We start from the raw sequence: 19,262 nt of genomic DNA on the forward strand, positions 1-19,262 counted from the left end.
CACCTAGGCTGCCCCTGATCAGTCGCGTGGTACGCACGCCCCCTTCTGGGCATTCACATCCCCAAGGCATTTTTTTTTGGCCTGTTTGACTCTTCTGTGTTCTCTGCTCTCCGTTCTATTCGAAGACAGGCTTGCTCACATAAGCCACACTAAAGACGTAGCTCTGCCCCCCCCCCCTCCCCCCAACGCATACACATCCCCATACACGTAGAAACGTTCCGTGTGCGTCCTGTGTGCCTTTTTTCGAGAGTTGAACGGCCAACGATCGTATCCTAGCTGTGCTGTATCTGTTGCGTGTGGCCCATCGGTAAATCCTTCCCTCCCCCTCTCTCTCTCACATCAGCTTCTCTACCGGTGTCCCAGGAGAAACAGTTGATTCCTTTCTGTCCGCACTTTTCATCACCGGAGTGTAATAAGGTGGTAGGCAGTTCTAGGGACAGGAGGGGGGGTCTAAGAGGGCTAGCTAGCAATCCAAAACCACCACCACCAAGAAGAGGCGTGACACAGGGTCGATAGTCTCTGGTGGACAACAACAGACGAACCCGAGGCCTTTGACGTCTTGGGTCCCCACACAAGAGCAGCCGCTGCAATCACTTGGTGTGTGTGTGTGTGTGTGTGTAGAGGGTGGGGTGGATTGGGGGGTGGGGAAGAACAAAACAATAGGACAGGCAAATGGAGGGCATTCCACACCAGTTGATCAGTCGGATCTCCGAAATGTCGCTCTCGGATACCCAAATCCAGTCGTACGGCCGGTGGCTCGTAGCCGCAATGGGAGCCTACTACGTGGCGAGTGCATGGCAGAGGGACATTCCTGCAGATGTGCAGATTGCGATTACGGGGCACATGGTGCAGGGCTACGACCGCAGCACCATCACCACTCGCCTTGAGCAGCGCCACACGCGCCAGCTTCTACAACGAATCACGGGGCTGAACGAGCTGCGCCAGCAGCTGCGCTCGGAGACAGACAAGGTGGCGAAGCTGCAGGGCTGGCAACAGGTTTTCAAGTTGACTCTAGTCAACATTGTCGCTATCACCTACACACACAGTCTCACTATTTCGTTGCTTTCAATTAAGAACATGGTTCGAGTGCTTGTTTTCCTTCTGAATCGTCGCGAGAGCGCGGCGCTGTCCAGCAGCCGCCGAGGCCCCATCTCGACTGTTCGGGCATGGTGGACCAGCGGGCGGCGCGCTGGCCTCACGGGTATCCTGATGGAGACGATGTTGGCGAAGGTAGCCACGCAAGCGAGTGAGCAGGCGTCGCCGTTTGTAAACGCAGAGCTGGAGGAGGAAGTAGGGACTGAGGGGCTTCCCCCGCTACCTGCGCCGCCACCGATCGACGGCCGCGCCGCCTTTTTGCAGGCACAGCAGCAGCAGGAGCTGCTCGAGACGATGCACGGCGAGAGTCTGAACCAAGTGGAGCAGGCCTTCTCCGTTCGCGCGGTGCTGGAGGCGGCAGTTCCACGTATTGTGGCGTGCGCTACTGCCGCTGTGGACTGCGCCATTGCGGCGAGGCCCCCGCACCTGTTCAGCGTCAGTGGCATTGTCCGCGCGGCTGACCTGCGAAGTCTGCTGCGTGACATTGCCCTCAGGATGGAGCGGAGCGCTTGCATAGCCGAATGGGTGCAACGGCCGCGCCCCTCTGTGATGCCGATATGCCGTCCACGCAGTGACGTGTGCACCTCACCAGTCGTAGCACCGCCTAGGCACACAGAAACAAGCAAGGGCCGCTCGCAACCAGACGACGATGAGGAGCTGCTCGACGAGCGAGATCCTTCACTGACGTCATCGGAGGACATCATCGAGTTTCCTCACGGATCTACAACACTGCTGCGCCCCGACGGGCGCCCAGTGCGCCGCCGCGCTGGCGACCACAATGAGGGTCGAGTGATCGATGAGATGTTTGGTCGTCGCCTCACCGCGCAGGAGGAGGCTTTGCAGGAAGAGGCAATGCGTCGTGAGCTTTTGCTGAAAACACAGATGGCGGCGTTTTTCTCAGAGCTGTCACAGAGCGCGAGCTTCGGCGAGCTGTGTATCACGTATGCTGCAGAGCTGCTGTCGACGCAGTTCAAGGAGGCGAGTAACATCACGCGCGTCAAGACATACGATGTGGGGACAGATACAGCAAAAATGGCAATGGTCATTGCGGCCCTCGACGGCTGCCGATTAGCGGCACTGGAGGAAGAGTGCGAGGTAAAACCGTACATGCGACTCTTCTGCGAGGAAACCATCCGCTCCACCTGCGCGTCGTAACACACGTTACTATTTGTCCTCGCTCCTCTCTGTCCTTGACAAACCTCCGTATATGCGCCTGTGTGTGTGTGTGTGTGTGTGTATGCCTTGGTGTTCATGAGTCCCATGTAAAGGTGCCGTGCGCCTCGCCGGATCGCCTGATATGATAACCGCTTTAAGTTTTTATGTGAAGGTGCTTCAAAAAAAAAAAATAGATGGGGCAAGACGGCGAAGTCAACCAAGTCGAGAGCATGCAGTGGCACTTTGGGGGCAGCAAGGAGAGCAGCCTCGTCCCTATTTTATTCGGTCCCTTCAAAGGTGCGTATCGTTTATCTTGCGCTGTCCCGCTTTCCTTTACCCCCTCCTCTCCCCTCTCCACCCCACGCGGGTCCTGTATATCAGCGTGAATAGGGGGGGAGGGAGGAGGAAGGAAGGAAGGGAAGGAAGGGGACGAAGACGAGGGAGGGGGGCTGCAGCTAAATTTGTGTTTGGATTTCGCCCCTTTTTTTCCTCACCTGTTCTCCCTCTTGGCGCACCAGACCTTTCAAAGGTGATTGGTTTGGTTAGGTTGAACAGGGGGAGGTGGGGGTGTCTCTGTCTCAGAGAAAGAGACAAGCGCGGTCGCTTCCTCACTGTCCGCGATGATGTTCGAATCTTGTACTCACCTGCATCCGCTTCTTCTCCCCCCCCCTCCTCTACACACACACACACACACACACTTCTTCTCATTTCCTACAATGCACCTGTGCCTCTTTTTGTGGTGGTGGTGATTCTCGTTGCCCCTGCACTCATGCGCTCTTATTTACCCATGACACATCTTACTTTTTTTTTTGGAAAAAGTCTCACTCACTGCTCTATTGAGGGCAAGTAGGACCTACAAGAGTACGGTGACCCGCACATCCTCCACTCATACTACACAGGGGGGTGGGGTGGGGGGAGAGTGTCTGGATCGGAGTCTTTCTCGGGAGGGGTATAGCACTCGCTACGAACGACCACAAACGTAAAATCACGCACACTGTGAGCGTCCTGAGTACATTCAGCCATATAAGGGCCCGTCCTCTGTTTTTTGTTCATTTGTTTTTTGTTGCGTATTTCCTAGACCGGTGGGGCAGGAAGATGGGCCCAGAGGCGAGACAGGTGGCCACCTGGGAGAGGCTGCGGAACGAGGCACGGCAAACTGACCAGCTAATTGATCAGCAGCTGCGCACGCTGGAGGTGGTGGCACATTTTGATGACGATAATATGACTGACCGCGCAGGCACCTCGTTTTCCTTGAAAGGCGCTGGAACTTCGTCTTCGGTGACCCCAGTGGTGCCAAGCACCAATCCCACTTTTCCACACCATAGCACCGCCAACCCACCCTCGGCGTCCACTCGAACGTTAGAAGAGGTGGAGCGCCAATATCACGCAGCCGACGGTGATGTCGGTGAGCTACTCCGTCGACTAGAGCTAACCGTCATGAGCATGGAGGAGGCGTGCAGTGAGTTCGGCCCCACCTCGGCAGCCGCGCGGCACACGGATCGCTTCCGCGGAGTTCTGGCTGAGAAGCAGCAGGCGCGTCGTCGCCTTGCGTTGGTGTACCGACAGCGCAAAGAACGTTATGAGCTGGCTGCATCGCGGCTATCGGGCGCCGCGCGACGCCACGTCGGCTCTGCTGACGATGACACCAGCGGCGGTGTGCGTATTCTGATGGACGAGCAAGCCGCAATCCAACACACGCTGAACCGCGTGAATGGTTTGCTGGAGCAGGCAGGGGGGACACGAAATCGGCTGCTCCTGCAGCGCGAGCGCTTCAACGACATTGGCGACAAACTACTCCACATTGCAGAGCGCATACCATTTCTGCAGAACGTTCTCCATCGCATCGACGTGCATAGGCGACGTGAGACGGTGGTGTTGGGCACTGTTATGTCATCTCTCTTGTTTATCTTCTTTTTTTTCTTGTAGCGACAGTTCGTGGTTGCATCTTCGCGTGCGTGTCCTCATCGGACTTCCCCTGAATGCGATTGACGCGTACTGGTGTGTGGGGCAACGCCTCGACTTTGGTGGCGCTGTTGGTGTTGTTGCTGTTTCATTAAGAGTGTACATCATTCAATTCTATTCCCATCTTCCCCCCCCCCTCTGACGTCGCCTTCATTGCCCTCCGCACTACCGCGCACCAAAAAAAAAAAGAAGAACAAGACCAAGAAAAGGATCATGTACCTATTTCTGCTAGGCCCGGGTACACATGACAAGTGAATAGACATCGGTGATTTGAGTAGGGGGACGATTTGGTTAGTGGGGTGGGGGAGGGGGGGGGGAGGGCGAGACAAGTCTCATGTCTAAGACAATGGGCTTTATTACCTTTTTCTGTATCCCTCCCTTTTCCACACACACACACACATCTGTTAAACTTCTGGTATTAAAGAAGTCCCAATGCCGAGGGTGCTTATCCGATGCCATGTTCTCCGTGTGAGTGTGGGGGTGGGGTTGGGGGAGAGGGAGGGAGGGGGGGGGGCGGGGGAGGCGGGGTATCTTCCCAGCTTGTGTCCGCATCGCCTGGAGTATAAGAGCGGCCGACGTTTTCTTTTGTTTCTTTATGCCAGCCAACCTCCTATCACTGGTTCCTTCTCCCGTTTTTCGTGCATCTTCACTTTCGCCTCGAGCCAACACGGAAGTCCCGAGTGTATCACCCCCTTCCCCCCCCCCCCCACCACCACCACCACCACCTCTCCTTCCAAAGTCACATGGCACTACTTGGTGAACTGTGCCCGTTTTTTATCCCCCCCCCCTTTCCTCCATTATTCTCTTTGTCGCTTTTTTTTTGCCACTCAGTGCCGCGTGATTGTGGGCAATACCTTTGCTGTATGCTCACACATTGACTAGAAAGGCGCGAATACATACGCCCATACACATAAACCGAAACTACCACCGCTTCGCTCGTTGCGCCTCTTTCCCGTTCTCAACTTTATATACTGCTTTTTTATTTGTGCTAGAGCTCAGCTTTTGCTGCTGCCGCCTCGAACCTCAGCAACTTTGTTTCCCCAAACTTCTCCCCTGTCTGCCCTCGATCCCCTTGCCTCCCCCCCCTCCCCCATCCGGTCCCACCTCTCCTCACTTCACTGTTAGACTCTTTCCTTATTGTGTGCGGGTGTATGCGCTTGTATACCACTATGAATGTGTGTGTATGTGTTTGTTGTTGTGTCCTTTGTGATTCTCTTCCCCCCTTCTTGGTCCCTCCGCCCTCCCCTTTCTTCTCCTTCACCTATCTACACTACCTTTAATGGATAATCGCCTTCCCTCTCTCTCGCTCCTTCACACGTCAAGAGTACACAGAAAGATCAATGTAAGAAAAAGACAATTTTTCATTTTCAGGGGCACACACACACACACACACATACACACAGTCACAGACAGCAGGTACACAAAAGTGCAGGGCGTACCTTTTTTTCATAGAAGGCAAGCCCCAGCTCCCCCCCGACTGCTTCCACGACACGGGATCTTCGTGTAAGATCGACGATAGTTCGAAATGCTAGACAAGGGGAAAGGAAGGAGGTTGAGATCTCGTGCAGCCATAAAGGCGCACTTGGGTCCACTGCAAATGAATCGGCCAGAAGCCGGGATGACCGAGGCAGCGCCCCCACCCGCGTCGGCGTCCGCCTCTCCATATCGACATGCACCTGCTCTTGCCGTCTTTTCACCCTCCACCCGTGGAAACGCTATGGGGTTGGGTGGGAGGGATGGGTTGCCAAAGAGGCAGCGTGTCACACCGCGTGTGGCCTCCCAGAAGCGACGCCCAGAGCAGGGCGCGGCGAACAACAAAAACGATACGCATGCAAATCACAGTAATCACTCTAGCAACTCGCCCCCTCTATTGGTATCGGCAGCTGGCCTGCGCAGCCGTGCAAACCGCGCTAGTCCACTCCCCACCAACTCTAAATCCCTTTTCCAGAAAGCAGCCCGACTTTCATCCCCTCTCACCATCTCACCGGCTTGTTTTGCGCCTGCGAAGGCGCTGAAGGTTCAGGCACCGGCGAGTCACCGCGCTAACCAGACCCCAGCGTCTCAGCAGCCGCTGCGTGAAGGGGGAGCACCCAGCACCGCTCTACGGCAACCCCCGCGCGGAGGTGTGCACTCGCAGCGGGAGGCGACTTGCAAACCAGACTCACTGGCATCCCTTCTGCGTGGTGAGGCCCCATCACCTCTGCGAGTCTCTGCTGCCTCAACCTCACTTCCGCCGCCTCCAACCCTCCCGGCTACCACAGCGCAGAACGCACACGGTTGCAATTTATCTGTGCCGTGCGGGAGCAGTTGTCCAGAGACGTCTGCCGTTACGACTCCCTCACCACAGACGCACTCGAATGTGGGAGTTCATGCCAGCAACGGCGATCTAATTGCGACCAGTGGAAACGACAATTGCGGTTCAACTGACAGTCTTGGACGTGTCAAACACGACTCGATCATCCCAGCCCAGGACCGCCGTAACGAGGCTGCGGTTTTGCTCCCGACACAGCAGCTACTGGAGGAAGGTTACTACGTGGCGTCTGACTCAAGCGTTAACTCAAGCTTTTCTGAGACGCCGCGATCAGCGAGGCACGTCTCTTTCGGCGGCAGCCCCCGTGCGGGTACCGCAAGACAGCCGTTGGATCTGAACTGTAGCGGCAAGGCGAGTGGCGATCAATCAACGCCAGTAACTATCGCCGCTTCCCCACGGGACCTCAACCGCCTCCAGGACCGCCGAGATTCCGACAGACGCGTTGGCTTGGAAGAGGAGGGGGAGGACGACGCCAGTAACTTCAACAGGAACGAGGAGCAGGTGGTGCTGAGCTACATGGACTCCGGGGTAGGGTCACTTTGTACAGCGGGCCCGCCCCCATTACGGCATACATGGCCGCCGCCCATGACGCGTCAGGAGTCTGCTTCCGCGGCGGAAGCAGGAGAGGGATCCATCGACGGCCCCGGCACCTTTAGTGTGAGCGGGGATGGCCGAAAAATCGGCGAGGATCCGCCAAGCCGCATGGCCGCCAGTTGGCCTCCAAAGCCGCGCTATCTCCGTGAGCCATCACAGCGCAATCCGGTCCCCTCAGTATCCAGGTCAGCATCAGCCCACAAGGATGCCTCGACAGCGATTCAGCGGCCACCGCGTGGCCACAAATCAAGCGGTGCGCCACCCGGGTTAACGACGGCCACTGCTACGCCAAGTATGCCTGTGGGGCAGCGCTCGGCTGCGAATACACCCGCTTCATCCCACTATGATTTACTAACTACACTAGAACACCACGAGGCGACTGTGACCGCGCCTTCACCGCGCTCCTCGGCGTTCACAGCGCGGATGCCGCCGCCGTCTAGCAATGAGGAGGAGCTCCTGGACCGGCAGTGCCGACAACTGAGTCTCCACGAGGCGTTTTTCACTAACGCGAGCCGCACTGTATGGCTTGTAGACGACAATGTTTTGGCCAAAGTTCTCGAGTATGTGCGGATTATGGGCTACGAGCACCCCGCATTGAGGTGTGACCGCATCAAGGGCCAGCCCTCGCTTTGGAGCAGCAGCAGCGCCATCGCCTCTCCCATCTCGCCGGAGAAGCCAAAGAAGGCAACAAAGTCGCCTTCCCTCGCCGCAAGTGCGGAGAGCATGGAGGCAAAGTCGAAGGCGCCGCAAAACACGGATGCGCCATCATCATCCGCTACCGCAGAACCTGTGGCGGATGCTCTCGCTTTGTCGAGCAGCGCCGACATTTCACCGGGCCCGTCCAGTGGTCCCAATGACACAACGGCGTCTGCAGCGCCTGTGGCCAGGCATTACTATTTGAAGACGGAGAAGCCCAGTTGCACTGAACAGTATGTAAACATGTCCACAGCGACTGCAGCGGGACATTTGTTTTTAACATTCAGTGAGGCAATGCGGTGGCTGGCGGAGCAGGAGTACGTTATCGGGACGGTGCTCATGTGTTGTGCGCGCTTTGTGGGCGATCCGGCCGCTGACGGCGTGACAGACACGGCAGCGTGGCAACACCGCCGTGGAGTGATGCAACGGAAAAGGCCGTGCATCCCGATACGGTACCACCCCATCCACTTCGTAGCCTTGTTGGTGCGCTCGCGGTTCCCAGAATGGGGAGGCATGGCGGCCTTTACCCACGCTTGGGAAACACAGATTCGTCTGGTACTGGCCAGCGCGTCGCCGTCGCACCAGCGCCTTTTCAAGTTCCCCGATGATGACCTCGTGCTCAGCTCCGACTGCGAGGCAGGGAACCTGCACCGCGTGGAGCGCACAGCAGAGCGATACCTTTTTCTCATTTGGCTGGAGCCGGATCAGAGGAGCGACAAGCGAATTTGGTTTCGCTTTTCCGTGGCGGGGGCGGTGGAGGGGTGCACACTTCGGTTTCGCCTGATGAACGCCGCCCCACATGTCAAGCTTTATCGACAGAACGGCATGATCCCAGTGTGGCGTGATGGTCTGAGCCAGCCGTATTGGGGGGCGGTGGACTCGTGCACCTTTCGCACTACAAACAGAGACCTGGTCGGTGAGGTTTGCTTCTCTGTGACCGCCCGCAATTCCACCGAAACGATACAGATTGCTTTCTGTGCGCCTTACACGTATGCCGATTTACTTTGCCATGTGTGTCACTGGCATGCCCTAGCCAAGCTCAGTTGCTCTGACATTCGCTTCCACGAGCGGATACTCGGCCGGAGTCCGGATGGCCGAAAGCTTCACTTGCTCATCGTGACCAGCAACCTCGGCGTAGAATCGGTGTCGACAAAAAACGGGGATAAAAAGGGCGCCACGGCCACAGGCGGCAACTCATCCAGCGGCTGGGTCAGCTCGGGCTTTGCGGGGTCCACCATGGCAATAGCACCAGGGAAAGGCAAGGCTTCTGCGGGAAAAGAGGCGGTTCGGGGCCCTTACGCCAACTTCGCCTCGGGCAAAAAGGTCGTACTTGTCACTGGACGTGTGCACCCTGGAGAGGTGACGGCGTCGCACGGTGTTCACGGCCTCATATCCTTACTGCTCTCCAGCGACGCCCGTGCGGCCCAGCTGCGCGAGCATTTTATCTTTTTTATTGTTCCAATGCTGAACCCCGACAGCGTCAGCCGTGGTCACTCCCGTATGGATCAGTACGGCAACAACCTCAATCGCTGCTACAAAGACCCAGACGAGAAGACGCAGCCAACCGTGCTCGCGCTGCGGCGCGTATTTGAGCATCTGCAGCACACATATCGCGAGCGCTTCATCATGTACCTGGATTTCCATTCCCACGCATCGCAATCTAGCGGTTTTGTCTTTGGCAACAACCTGCCGGTTTCTGTGCAGCACTGGAACCTTTTTTTTCCGCGCCTGGTGGAACTGCACGCGCGACACGTCTTCTCGGTCGGCCTCTGCCGCTTCGGCCGCGTGCACATGACAGCGAAAGATGGGTCATCGCGAGTGCTCTTCGGCAGCAGTCTCATCCACAGTTATACAGTGGAGCTGACGCACTTCACAGATCGCCGCCTTTACGCGGACGATTTCACTGCCATGAACAACGGCAGCCGCGTTCTGTTTGAGGTAACGTGCCCACCATTACCCCAAACGGCGGGGCAGGCCGGCGACACCTACGGGAATGCAGATGCTGACCAGGCAATGGCGAAGGGCCCCGCAGGGGAACCGTGTCACAGCGCCACCCCGTCGCGCACACCCGCTGTGAAGCTGACAACTGGGATTCACCGCATCCGCAAGCGGTCGCACTGTACACTTCCCGTTCGAGGAGGAACGTGCCAGTCGAAACCCGAGGGTTCGGGAGCTCGAGCCAGAGGCAACTCCAAGCACAAGAACCCCTGCGATACCGCCACGAGGAGTCGCCGGTATGCCAGGCAGACAAGCGTCGGTGGGCACCCCGGCGGCCAGCCGTGCGCATCACAACCCGGCAGCCCGAGAGCGACGCCGTTTCTGCAGCCCATCTCCATCCCCACCGTTCTTTGCCAGAGCGCGGAGGTGGGGCAAGCATGCCTGCTGGCGCTGCTAGACTACTGCTCCATCGGGGCATATCCGTCGCCGGAGCTGACGCTGTTTGGCGGCATGGATGGGGTGCTGCGCGCCTCAAGGCGCCAAGTTGAGATAGATTCCTCGAGGAAGAGTAACAAGTCTCAGCCATTCACCACCCACTCTGGGATGCGCCCCATCTACAAGCAGTATTAGTCTTTCTCGGCGCTGGACATCTCCTCGGTAACTTTTGTAGTGATTACGTGGAGCGGCCATCAGGGAAACCAGCGCTGCCATTTCTGGAGGCCTCGACCGGGAAGCTTCAGGGGTGTTTGCGCCGGCCTCAATGGCCTACACCGGCAACACGCATCTTTTTTTTTTCAACGCGCTTTCCTCACCTGTTGACTGGTGCTGTGGCCACCTCACATATCACCTGGATAGAATACATCAACTGGACCACCTGTTCTTTTGTGACGGGTATAAACGGGGATCTAGGGAAGCTATGCCCAGCGCGAGACTTGCAGCAGACGTGTGGCGCACGCACGTCGATGCGTTGAACGCCGCCACTTGTGGTTCTTGCTATTCGCCCTGCGAAGCGCATCCGCCCTCGGCCCTGGAGTCAGCTGTCCTACACGTGGGCTGCGTACTGCCGTTTCCCCGTGTGGCTCCCACCACTTGCGGGCCCCCCAAATAACCCGCTGGGGGAGGAGAGGGTGTGCAGTCGACCCCTTCCCCATCCCTCTTCTTTACCCCGCGTCCTCTCCCGAGCATGCATATATATATATATATATATATATATTGCAAATGCTCTTCACTGGCTGCTTTCTCTCCCCAACAGTTTTGGCCGATTCCTCTACCACACACCGTCGGCCTTCCAGCAACGCACAGTTCCACAAGCACCAACACATTTCTTGTTTATTATTATTGCCTGTATCTACCTCGACCAAAAACGTTTATACAAACGTGTAGCAACACACCCACGAGACCCGTGACCCCTACGCTTTCTTCGGTTCAACACATTTGCAGGAGTACAGAGAAATCTGGGACACAGGAGCCTCGTGGTTGCACGCGTGCTTGTATGTGCATACAGTTGCTTTTTCTTCGTCTCTTTTCATCGTCTCACCCTTTCTCCATAGAAGACGGGCAGCTTCCATCCTCCCCATCTCCTTTTGTTTTTGTTTTTTTCATGATCAGCCTGCTGCTCGCACAACACATACACTCAAGGAAGGAAGGGCGAACTAAAACCACACCTTTTAACTATTTCCCCTCGATAAACATCGCTTCCGCTACATAGACAATCATGAGCGCCGCCCCTGACCAGCCATCGACGCACGCGGCGGAGGCGGCCCAACAGCACAGTGATGATGCTCAGCATAAATTCCAGAACGAAGAAGTGGAAGACCGGGTAACCAAGGCGGAAGCGGATGCATCAGCGCAAAGTGATCAGGAAGAAGAGGTAAGCAACACCAGCAGTGACGAGCACGAAGATGACGAGGAAGGGGAGCAGGACGACGACGACGACGACGACTCCACCTTTCAGTTTGCCACGGATGAGGACGCAGAGGAACAACGTCAGGTCGGTCTCGCCGCGTACAACGAGGGCCGCTACGAGGACGCGCTCGATGTGCAGTACCGTGTGGTGCGTCACTTCTCCAACAAATACGGCTCTACTTCGGCCAAGTGCGGCAAGTACTTTCTCGACTACGGTCTCTCACAGCTGCGTCTGCTTCAGGGACAAACCACTGTGGATGATGTTCTGCAGCCTCGTGACGAAGACGCGCTCATGACGTGCTACGTGAACCTGGAGGTGGCACGCGTCTGCTTCCAGAAGCTGGAGAACGAAGTCGGTGAAGAAGATGTAGAGACGGAGCTGTCGCTAGCCGAGGTGCACAACGCACTTGCGCAGCTATTCGTGGAGAAAGAAGATTACGATGCTGCGCTGCGCGAGTACGAGGCAGAGCTGCTGCAGTACCGCTGCCTTCAAGATGCCGCGCCGGAGGAGGAGAAGCTCACCATCGTCCCTGCCGGGCGCGTGATCGGGGTTCTTTATGGCATTGCTGACTGCTTCATGAAGGAGAGCGACTTCGAAGGGGCTGAAGAACGTCTGCGGGCCACGCTGGAAGAAATCAAACTTTATCCGACCGGTACCATTGACTCTAGCCTAATAGCAGAGCTAGAGGAGTTACTGGTCGACGCCGTTGACATGAAAGGCGGCAAGTTCCAGGAAATTCAGGACGCCATTAAGCAGCAGTTTGCTGCAGAAGCAGAGCAGATCCCCACACCACAGGAGTTCTATTCAGTTGACAAGGGCGGTAAGCATCCTTTTCTCTCCGCCGTCCCTGGTTGTGCAGCAGATGACGTAGCGGAGAACTCGTACTTGTCTATGCCCATGTCCGCCAATGGACAGGCCCTCGCCACAAACGAGCACAGCAATAGCCTCTCTGTTTCTCTCTTCCCGCCGCAAGGAAGCCGCAGTGGCACACCGAGCGGCCCTGTGCAGCACGCGACAGTGCGCAAGAAGCACAAGCATACCAGTGGCGACTCGCTCTCGAAGGCACAGCCGGAGAACAAGAGGCCGCGGGCAGAATCGGCGTATGTCTAGAGCCTCCGTCGCCACACGGGGGCACCTCAAAAGAAGAGGGCGGAGGTGACGGATGTGTTTGTGTGGGCGATTAAAGTGGCGGTGGTGGGGGAGGAGGGGGGGGGGCGCGGGGAACATTGAGGCAAGGAGACGGAAGCGTGTCGGTCTAAGCCGGCTGGCCGAGACGGTGAGTCCTCTTTCCAGACCATTTCCTTTCAGAGGAGTTCTCTTTTTGAATTTGATCACTACTTAGCAGCGTGGGAAGTCGCCTTGCCCCTGTCCTCCTTTCGCTGTCTCCGTTATCCCCCACCCCACCCCGTATGCCTACCAAGCTCTTTTTTCCGTGTATCTGTGACGTTTTTTTTTTTTTTTTTGGAGGAGGGGGGGGGTAGTACTCATGCACTGTTTTTCAGCTCTGTTGTCGGGCATCAAGAATGAGCAGACACAAAAAAGACGGCACAGATGCGTGAATGCGTTCGGTGGTGGGCGTTGGTGGCCGAAACGTCAAAGGACAGGAAGATGATAATGCAGCAGTGTACCACCCGGCACCACGTGCGCAGTATAGAGCGACACGTTGTGTTAGCGGAGCAATTGCGCGGCTCTACATCTTCGATTTTCGGTGTTTGTGTCGCTTTGCGGCCCCCCCCCCCGTCTTTTTTCCCTCGATTCCCGGCACTTTCGGTCAAGTTTTCTCTCTGGTATACCTCTTTTGAGGGGTGGGCTCTCCGTCCCCCCCCCCTGCCAACCGTAAACAAAAACTGACAATCATCATAAGGAACTTTTTTCTTCTTGAACAGGAGAGGCGGCCTCCTCGTCTCTGCGCTGTGCGGCGGTGGGCGATGTGCCGTTCTACTAGCAGCTGCCCTTCACGGACCCCAAGCATTGCTATCCACTCTCTTGGGGGGGGGGCCTCCGGTGTGTATTTGGATAGAGTGAAACGGCCCTTTGGGGGGGGGGGGGGGGAAGTGCGCCATGCAACATATCTATGCTATGTGATACGCTGTAGGGGGAATGTGCAGGGTGCAGCGAGCAGCAGTTGCATCCGTTGCCCTCTCCCCTCTCACCGTGTATGTATTACCTTCACCCTCTTCGCAACTGTTCCTCCTCTTTTCCGCCCTGCGCTCTTTCTCGCCTGCGATGGACTGGTATGCCCAACTCAACCACATGCACCCACACCCATACATGCACGTATATTTGTGTGTACACACGCTCACGAATGACCCCTGAAGCAGCCACCACGGCAGTGCACGTATGCACTTTTCCCTACGCTTGTTTTTCCTGAATTGTTGTTTGGTCTCGTGTTGTCCACAGGGTGCGTACTCATAAACAGCGATCTCGCTGAGGCCCCAGAGGTGGAGGGAAAGCTGCGCCACTCCTCGGGACGTTGATTCTTGTATGACTTCCTCTACGACAGCCACTGTCATCTCCATCGGATGCCACCAAATGTGCCAGTGGCAGGCGATACCAGGGTCTCTTGACACCGCCGCTCATTCCAGGTAACAGGGCGACTACGTGCAGTGTCGCGTGACAGGGTTGGTGATTTGCGGTACTCACCCTCTTATCGACTGGGACGCTGTGGCACAGGTGTCTGCCACACATGCGGCGGCCTTGATAGGATTCGGTATGCACCCGTGGCTTGTGACGAACGTAGTTTTCTCGCCGCAGGATTCGGGGGAAAATGGAACTACGAAACAGAACTCGGGTGCCTTGTCCTCAGCTGTACACCTGCCAAGTGAGGCTTGTTGTGGTTGCAGCAGCGACTGCTGCTCTGAAGCGAGCGCAAAGGCAGTCACCCCTGGTGTAGTTGCCCCATCGATCTTTGATCTCTCTCGGGAAAGCGTCTGCAGCAGCACCCCCTCGCGATGGTTGCGGAAATCGGCCTTGACAAGCTGCGCGGGGGCCGCCCGAGGCTGTTCAAGTGGAGGCCTTTATCGCCCAGCCTCGCCTCGCCGCAGCCTATCGTCGTCTGGTCTCTGTTCACTGCGTTCGCCACTACGGTCTGTTGCTACAGGTGCTCCGAGACTTGCCGGCAGAAGACACCCCGCCCGTCATCATCCCTCACGTCTTCACCGAGTCGCTGGGGTGGTGGTGGTGGTGGTGGCAAAGTCTCTCCTGTTCGTCAAGAACAAAAAGTACATGCCAACAGCAAATAGGTCGACGACGTCTGCACAAGACGCGATGGCGACGGTCGACAGCGGCGGACACGGTGCGAATCAAAGACCCCCATTTCTTCTGGGTCGGTTTGTCGACTAGTTTCACTGTGACAAACTTCGCGGCACAGACGCCGCCGTTGCTGCTTGATGCGCGGCGTGTGCTGCTGGAGACGGATGAGCACTACAGCGGCGTCAAGGCGCACTTACTCTAGGAGGCGAGTGAACCCCCATGCAGAGGTGGAGACAGCAGCGAGTATTCCCAACGGGTGCTACTCGTGTGTGTCGGTCGACTCTCAGGAACACGTCGTGAAGCTAGCTGGTTTGAGGGAACGGATTCGCGAGACCATGTCTCAAAAAAGCGGAGGCTTCGAGTCTGTCGGTAGAGGCAGTTCTTCACGACGCGTTGGTGCAGGCTTACTCGGAGGCGTTCCGGTCGGTTCTAGAGAAGGCGGACACGCGTTGACTACAACGTGGAGGCGGAGGCCCAAGGGGGCTGGGAGGGGAGGGGAGGGGGGCAAAGTGGCCTAATCGCCTCTCACCCTACTGCGGTCCGCCCACAAAAGTTTACTTGGCAAAGAATAAGAACGCACGCCGCTGGGACTATTGAGCGCAACTCCCACATGGAAGCCTTCACTTCATGCACAGGTCCACAGTAGTACTGAGGCTTCCCCCATTGGTACTGGAAGGGCTGGATGAGGCCATCCACTGGAGTGTGCTCCCCTATACAGCATTGGTGGGGCTAATGCTATTCTATACGCTTCTTTGTCAATCGTCGCTCAGCTAGACGCCACTCGTACCTACTTCCATCTCACCCCCCCCCCTCCCCTTCCTCCTTCCCCTTCCCCCCAATGCTCCGTGGTCACTCCCTCTTTTCGCCTTGATGCAGTCTGCCATAGAAGACGTGTTCACTCTTTTCTCAGGGTTTTTTTTCTTGACTCGACGAATACCACACCCGCAATAAGAGCTCGGAAAACACGCGACCAGAGCCGCATCACGTGGAGAATAAAATTTTCTGTGCCCTTGCTGCACTCGAACACGTTATCGCCACCATAGGCCTTGGACTGTTGGAGGAGGAGGGTGGAGTTGTCCTCACGTGTGTTTCTCATTATTATTCTTATTTACCAAAGTGTTAGATAAACCGTTGTCTTGCACTGCACACATCTCATACATACGTACGCATACATCAGTACATCATCGCATCGAGGAGCACCAGCATCTCTCCTCTTCCAGTGGCCTTATTTATCTCTCCCTCCCCCCCCCTGCCCTTGAGTCGAGAATGTTCTTTTGGGGCAGCTACAACTTTCAAGAGACGCAGTTGTCAGAGAATCCTGACCGTCCACCGCTGCGCTATCCCGCCTATCTCCCGCCCTCCCTCGCAGCCCTGCGCCGCAGTGCGCCTGTGAGCCACAACACAACCACTGCCATTACCTCTTCCTCTCTGCAGTCCGATGCAGCATCCGTGCAAAGAGCGCTTCAGAGCATCACGGCGCTGCGCATGCAGGTCCAGCACATCGCGTGCGGCACGAAACACCTTGTCGCAAGTGTGAGTCTTGTGCCAGCCACAGAGACAGCACCAGCGAGCGATAGCAGTGCTCGAATCGCACTTTATGGTATGGGGAACAACGAGTGCGGTCAGCTCGGTCACCATGTGGCGAACTACGCAACTGCGCTGACACCTCTTCACCTCGAGGACATCATGGAGGGCACCGTCGTTAGCGTCGCGTGTGGGGCACGGCACACAGTTGTATGCACCTCCACGGGCTGCGTTTACGTTACCGGAGACAATTCGTTCCACCAGCTGGGACTGCCTAGCCAAATGCTCAAACCGCTGCCGCGTGGTGGTTCATTTGCGCCAAGCTTCACCCAGCTCAAAAGCCTTGCACACGTGAAGGCAGTGTACGCCAACGGCAACGTATCCTTTGCGCTTGACCGACGCGGCCAGGTGTATTCGTGGGGTGAGGCCAAGTTCGGGCACCTCGGGCACAACGACAAGGGTGAGCGGCTCGACATGCAGACCCTCAAGACCGTTTCAGAAGATGTCCCCACGCCGCAGCTGGTGCGATGGTTCGAACGTCACCGGGTCACCATCGTGGAAGTGGCGGTGGGTAGGGCACACATGGTCTGTCGAAGCGAGGATGAAGTCTATACGTGCGGCGAAGCTTCTTTCGGGAAACTCGGGCAGGGTGACATCGACCCGCGTTTAGAGCCGACACGCGTGGAGTTCCCTCCGCGCAAACAAACAGAGCGGCTGCTGGGAATCGCGGCTGGCGATGAGCACACCCTTGTTCTCAAGGAAAATCCGCTCATCGGGTCTACCGTATACTTTTTTGGCAAGCTCAGCAATGGAGATGGACAGCTCCAGCCCATTGTTGTTCAGATTCCAACGACGACAGTGCGCTCGGTGGTTGCTGGCCGCGGCACCTTCTGCGCTGTTGTCACCCAGGAGGGCCAACTTTACGTCTGGGGCAAGCACTCGTATGCGAAAGTGTATAATGGTACAAATGCAGCGGCGCCACGAACGCAGCCCAGCAAGGTCCAGCTGCTCGATCCCTACGAGATCGGTGGAGTGGTTTCAGGGGGCACGTTCATGGTGGCTTATGCCTCTGCAGGGGTCAAGAAGGAGATCGAGGTACCAGAGCAGGGCGGCACAGCGACTAAGGAGGCCGTCTCGGCGACAACGGTGGCGCGCAGCTGGGACGTTGTTGTCCCACACGACGCTCGTGTCGGGCGGGATAGCCTTGGCGATCCTGAGGAGCAGTACGAGGCGGCCATGCGTGCCCTCTTGCGTCAATACCTTGGTCCCGCTTTAGGGGGCGCTTACGTGGCGCAACTTCCAGTAGCACCTCCACGCAGCGCAGCGCCAGTGTACGAGTTTGACCACATTGCTGTGAAGGATTTGGGCCGCGGGCAAAAGGTGCGGCTATGGATGACAAATGTCTACGCTTTGGGCACCATCGTCGACGAAATGGCCGACCAGGCGCCGGGTGCGTCTTTCAGCCAGACAGGCGAAGCATCCACCACTAACGCCGCCGCTGCCGCCGCGCACTACTCCCCTTCTCGGTCCGATGAGAAGAATCAGGTGGACGCTTTGACGAAGTCTGACGCGGCGGCAAGGGAGGATGCCGAGAACGACTCCCCAGCGTTGCCTAAGGGAAAGCGAGTAAAAGTGGAGTGGCAGCGTGATGACTGGGACGATGAGGTACTCACACTCTACTCCGATGACGAAACACTTGATGAGGAGAACGAAAACCGCTGGCAGCCATTCTGGTTTGAGCAGACCCCTGACGGCGAGTACGTCGTTTCTAAGAAGTAAGTGATTTGACCGCTGGCGGAGGGAGGGAGGGGGGGGGTCCTTGTACGCATATTTGTGCCTGGGTTGAAGGGGAGAGGAGTAAGGAAAACACAGAACCTGTATCGCTGAGGGCGATTTGGGAGGTGATAGGAGTCGCAGCCCCCCCCCCTTTTTGCACACCCCCACACGGTTTGCTTGTACACTGTCGATCAGAGCAGCGAGAGGGCGGATATCATGAAAGGGGGGGGGCGGCGGCAGAGCCTTTTCTAGAAGTTCTGCGTGACCGAAGACAGAAACAGCTCTGCTCAAGTGAGTCTGTCGGGTGCAGGTCTTTGTGGTGGGGTGAACTGGCGTTACCTCCTTTTCTCGTACCCTTTCCCAATGGAGCTCACACGTAGAATGTGTGTACCTCCCGAGAAGAGTTCCACGCGCATACCAACTAAGAAAAAAAAGGGCTCTATGCCAACGTGATGGTGGCGCAGGGGGGGATATTCGGCTCTTTTCGTGGGCAGTCTCGCTCCCCCTAATGCACCAGTCGAAGGGGAAACGTCGCGTCACCTTACATGTTCGCGATGCAGTGCACTTGATTACACAACTTGTGACAAAAAAGCATTGTTCCGATTGGGGCAAGATTACGCCGCCACCTTCTCTTATTTTTATATGCCCGCTCATTTTTTTTTTACAGTCCTCTGGCGGCGCAAATGCATATAAACTTGCGCGCTTGACATGTGCACTTCATTGTGCCTCAGTATGCTCTTTTTCACCCCCCCACCCTTTCCCTTCCACTGCTGTACTCTTCTATACATTTGCATTCAAACATATGCGCACGCACACACATACACACACACACTCGCACCCTCTTTTTGGTCTTACACGCCTTCCTTTTCCTTTTTCCTCAAACTCAGGCAATGAAGCTAGCTGCAGTGACAGACGTTGATAATGTGAACCTCAAAACTGTGTCTCGTGCACCTTGTGAAAGTGCTTCTGGTGTGTGCTGCCCTCTCCATTGGATGGCTTCTAGTCACGTGATTACTGGGATCGGCTCCCTCATTTCCCCTCTCCCTCCCTTCC

At 56.7% G+C, this 19,262-nt stretch overlaps 5 protein-coding genes across 5 annotated transcripts; all 5 read left to right on the forward strand.

The window, feature by feature from the left end:
* Positions 1 to 672: 672 nt before the first annotated feature.
* On the forward strand, positions 673 to 2,250 carry JKF63_00678 (uncharacterized protein; the record flags this gene model as incomplete). Its single annotated transcript, XM_067896729.1, has 1 exon — positions 673 to 2,250. The coding sequence occupies one exon, from the start codon at positions 673 to 675 to the stop codon at positions 2,248 to 2,250; it is 1,578 nt and encodes a 525-aa protein (XP_067752886.1).
* Positions 2,251 to 3,345: 1,095 nt separating this feature from the next.
* On the forward strand, positions 3,346 to 4,176 carry JKF63_00679 (uncharacterized protein; the record flags this gene model as incomplete). The annotated part of the gene is made up of 1 exon (XM_067896730.1): positions 3,346 to 4,176. One exon carries the CDS (start codon positions 3,346 to 3,348, stop codon positions 4,174 to 4,176), a length of 831 nt encoding a protein of 276 aa, XP_067752887.1.
* A 1,753-nt stretch (positions 4,177 to 5,929) lies between these two features.
* On the forward strand, positions 5,930 to 10,381 carry JKF63_00680 (uncharacterized protein; the record flags this gene model as incomplete). Its single annotated transcript, XM_067896731.1, has 1 exon — positions 5,930 to 10,381. One exon carries the CDS (start codon positions 5,930 to 5,932, stop codon positions 10,379 to 10,381), a length of 4,452 nt encoding a protein of 1,483 aa, XP_067752888.1.
* A 1,084-nt stretch (positions 10,382 to 11,465) lies between these two features.
* JKF63_00681 (uncharacterized protein) lies at positions 11,466 to 12,767 on the forward strand (the record flags this gene model as incomplete). Its single annotated transcript, XM_067896732.1, has 1 exon — positions 11,466 to 12,767. One exon carries the CDS (start codon positions 11,466 to 11,468, stop codon positions 12,765 to 12,767), a length of 1,302 nt encoding a protein of 433 aa, XP_067752889.1.
* A 3,408-nt stretch (positions 12,768 to 16,175) lies between these two features.
* Positions 16,176 to 18,212, forward strand: JKF63_00682 (uncharacterized protein; the record flags this gene model as incomplete). Its single annotated transcript, XM_067896733.1, has 1 exon — positions 16,176 to 18,212. The coding sequence occupies one exon, from the start codon at positions 16,176 to 16,178 to the stop codon at positions 18,210 to 18,212; it is 2,037 nt and encodes a 678-aa protein (XP_067752890.1).
* Between the last annotated feature and the right edge of the window lie 1,050 nt (positions 18,213 to 19,262).

Source organism: Porcisia hertigi, chromosome 36 (assembly GCF_017918235.1).
Source record: "Porcisia hertigi strain C119 chromosome 36, whole genome shotgun sequence".
Taxonomy (NCBI): Eukaryota; Euglenozoa; class Kinetoplastea; order Trypanosomatida; family Trypanosomatidae; genus Porcisia; species Porcisia hertigi.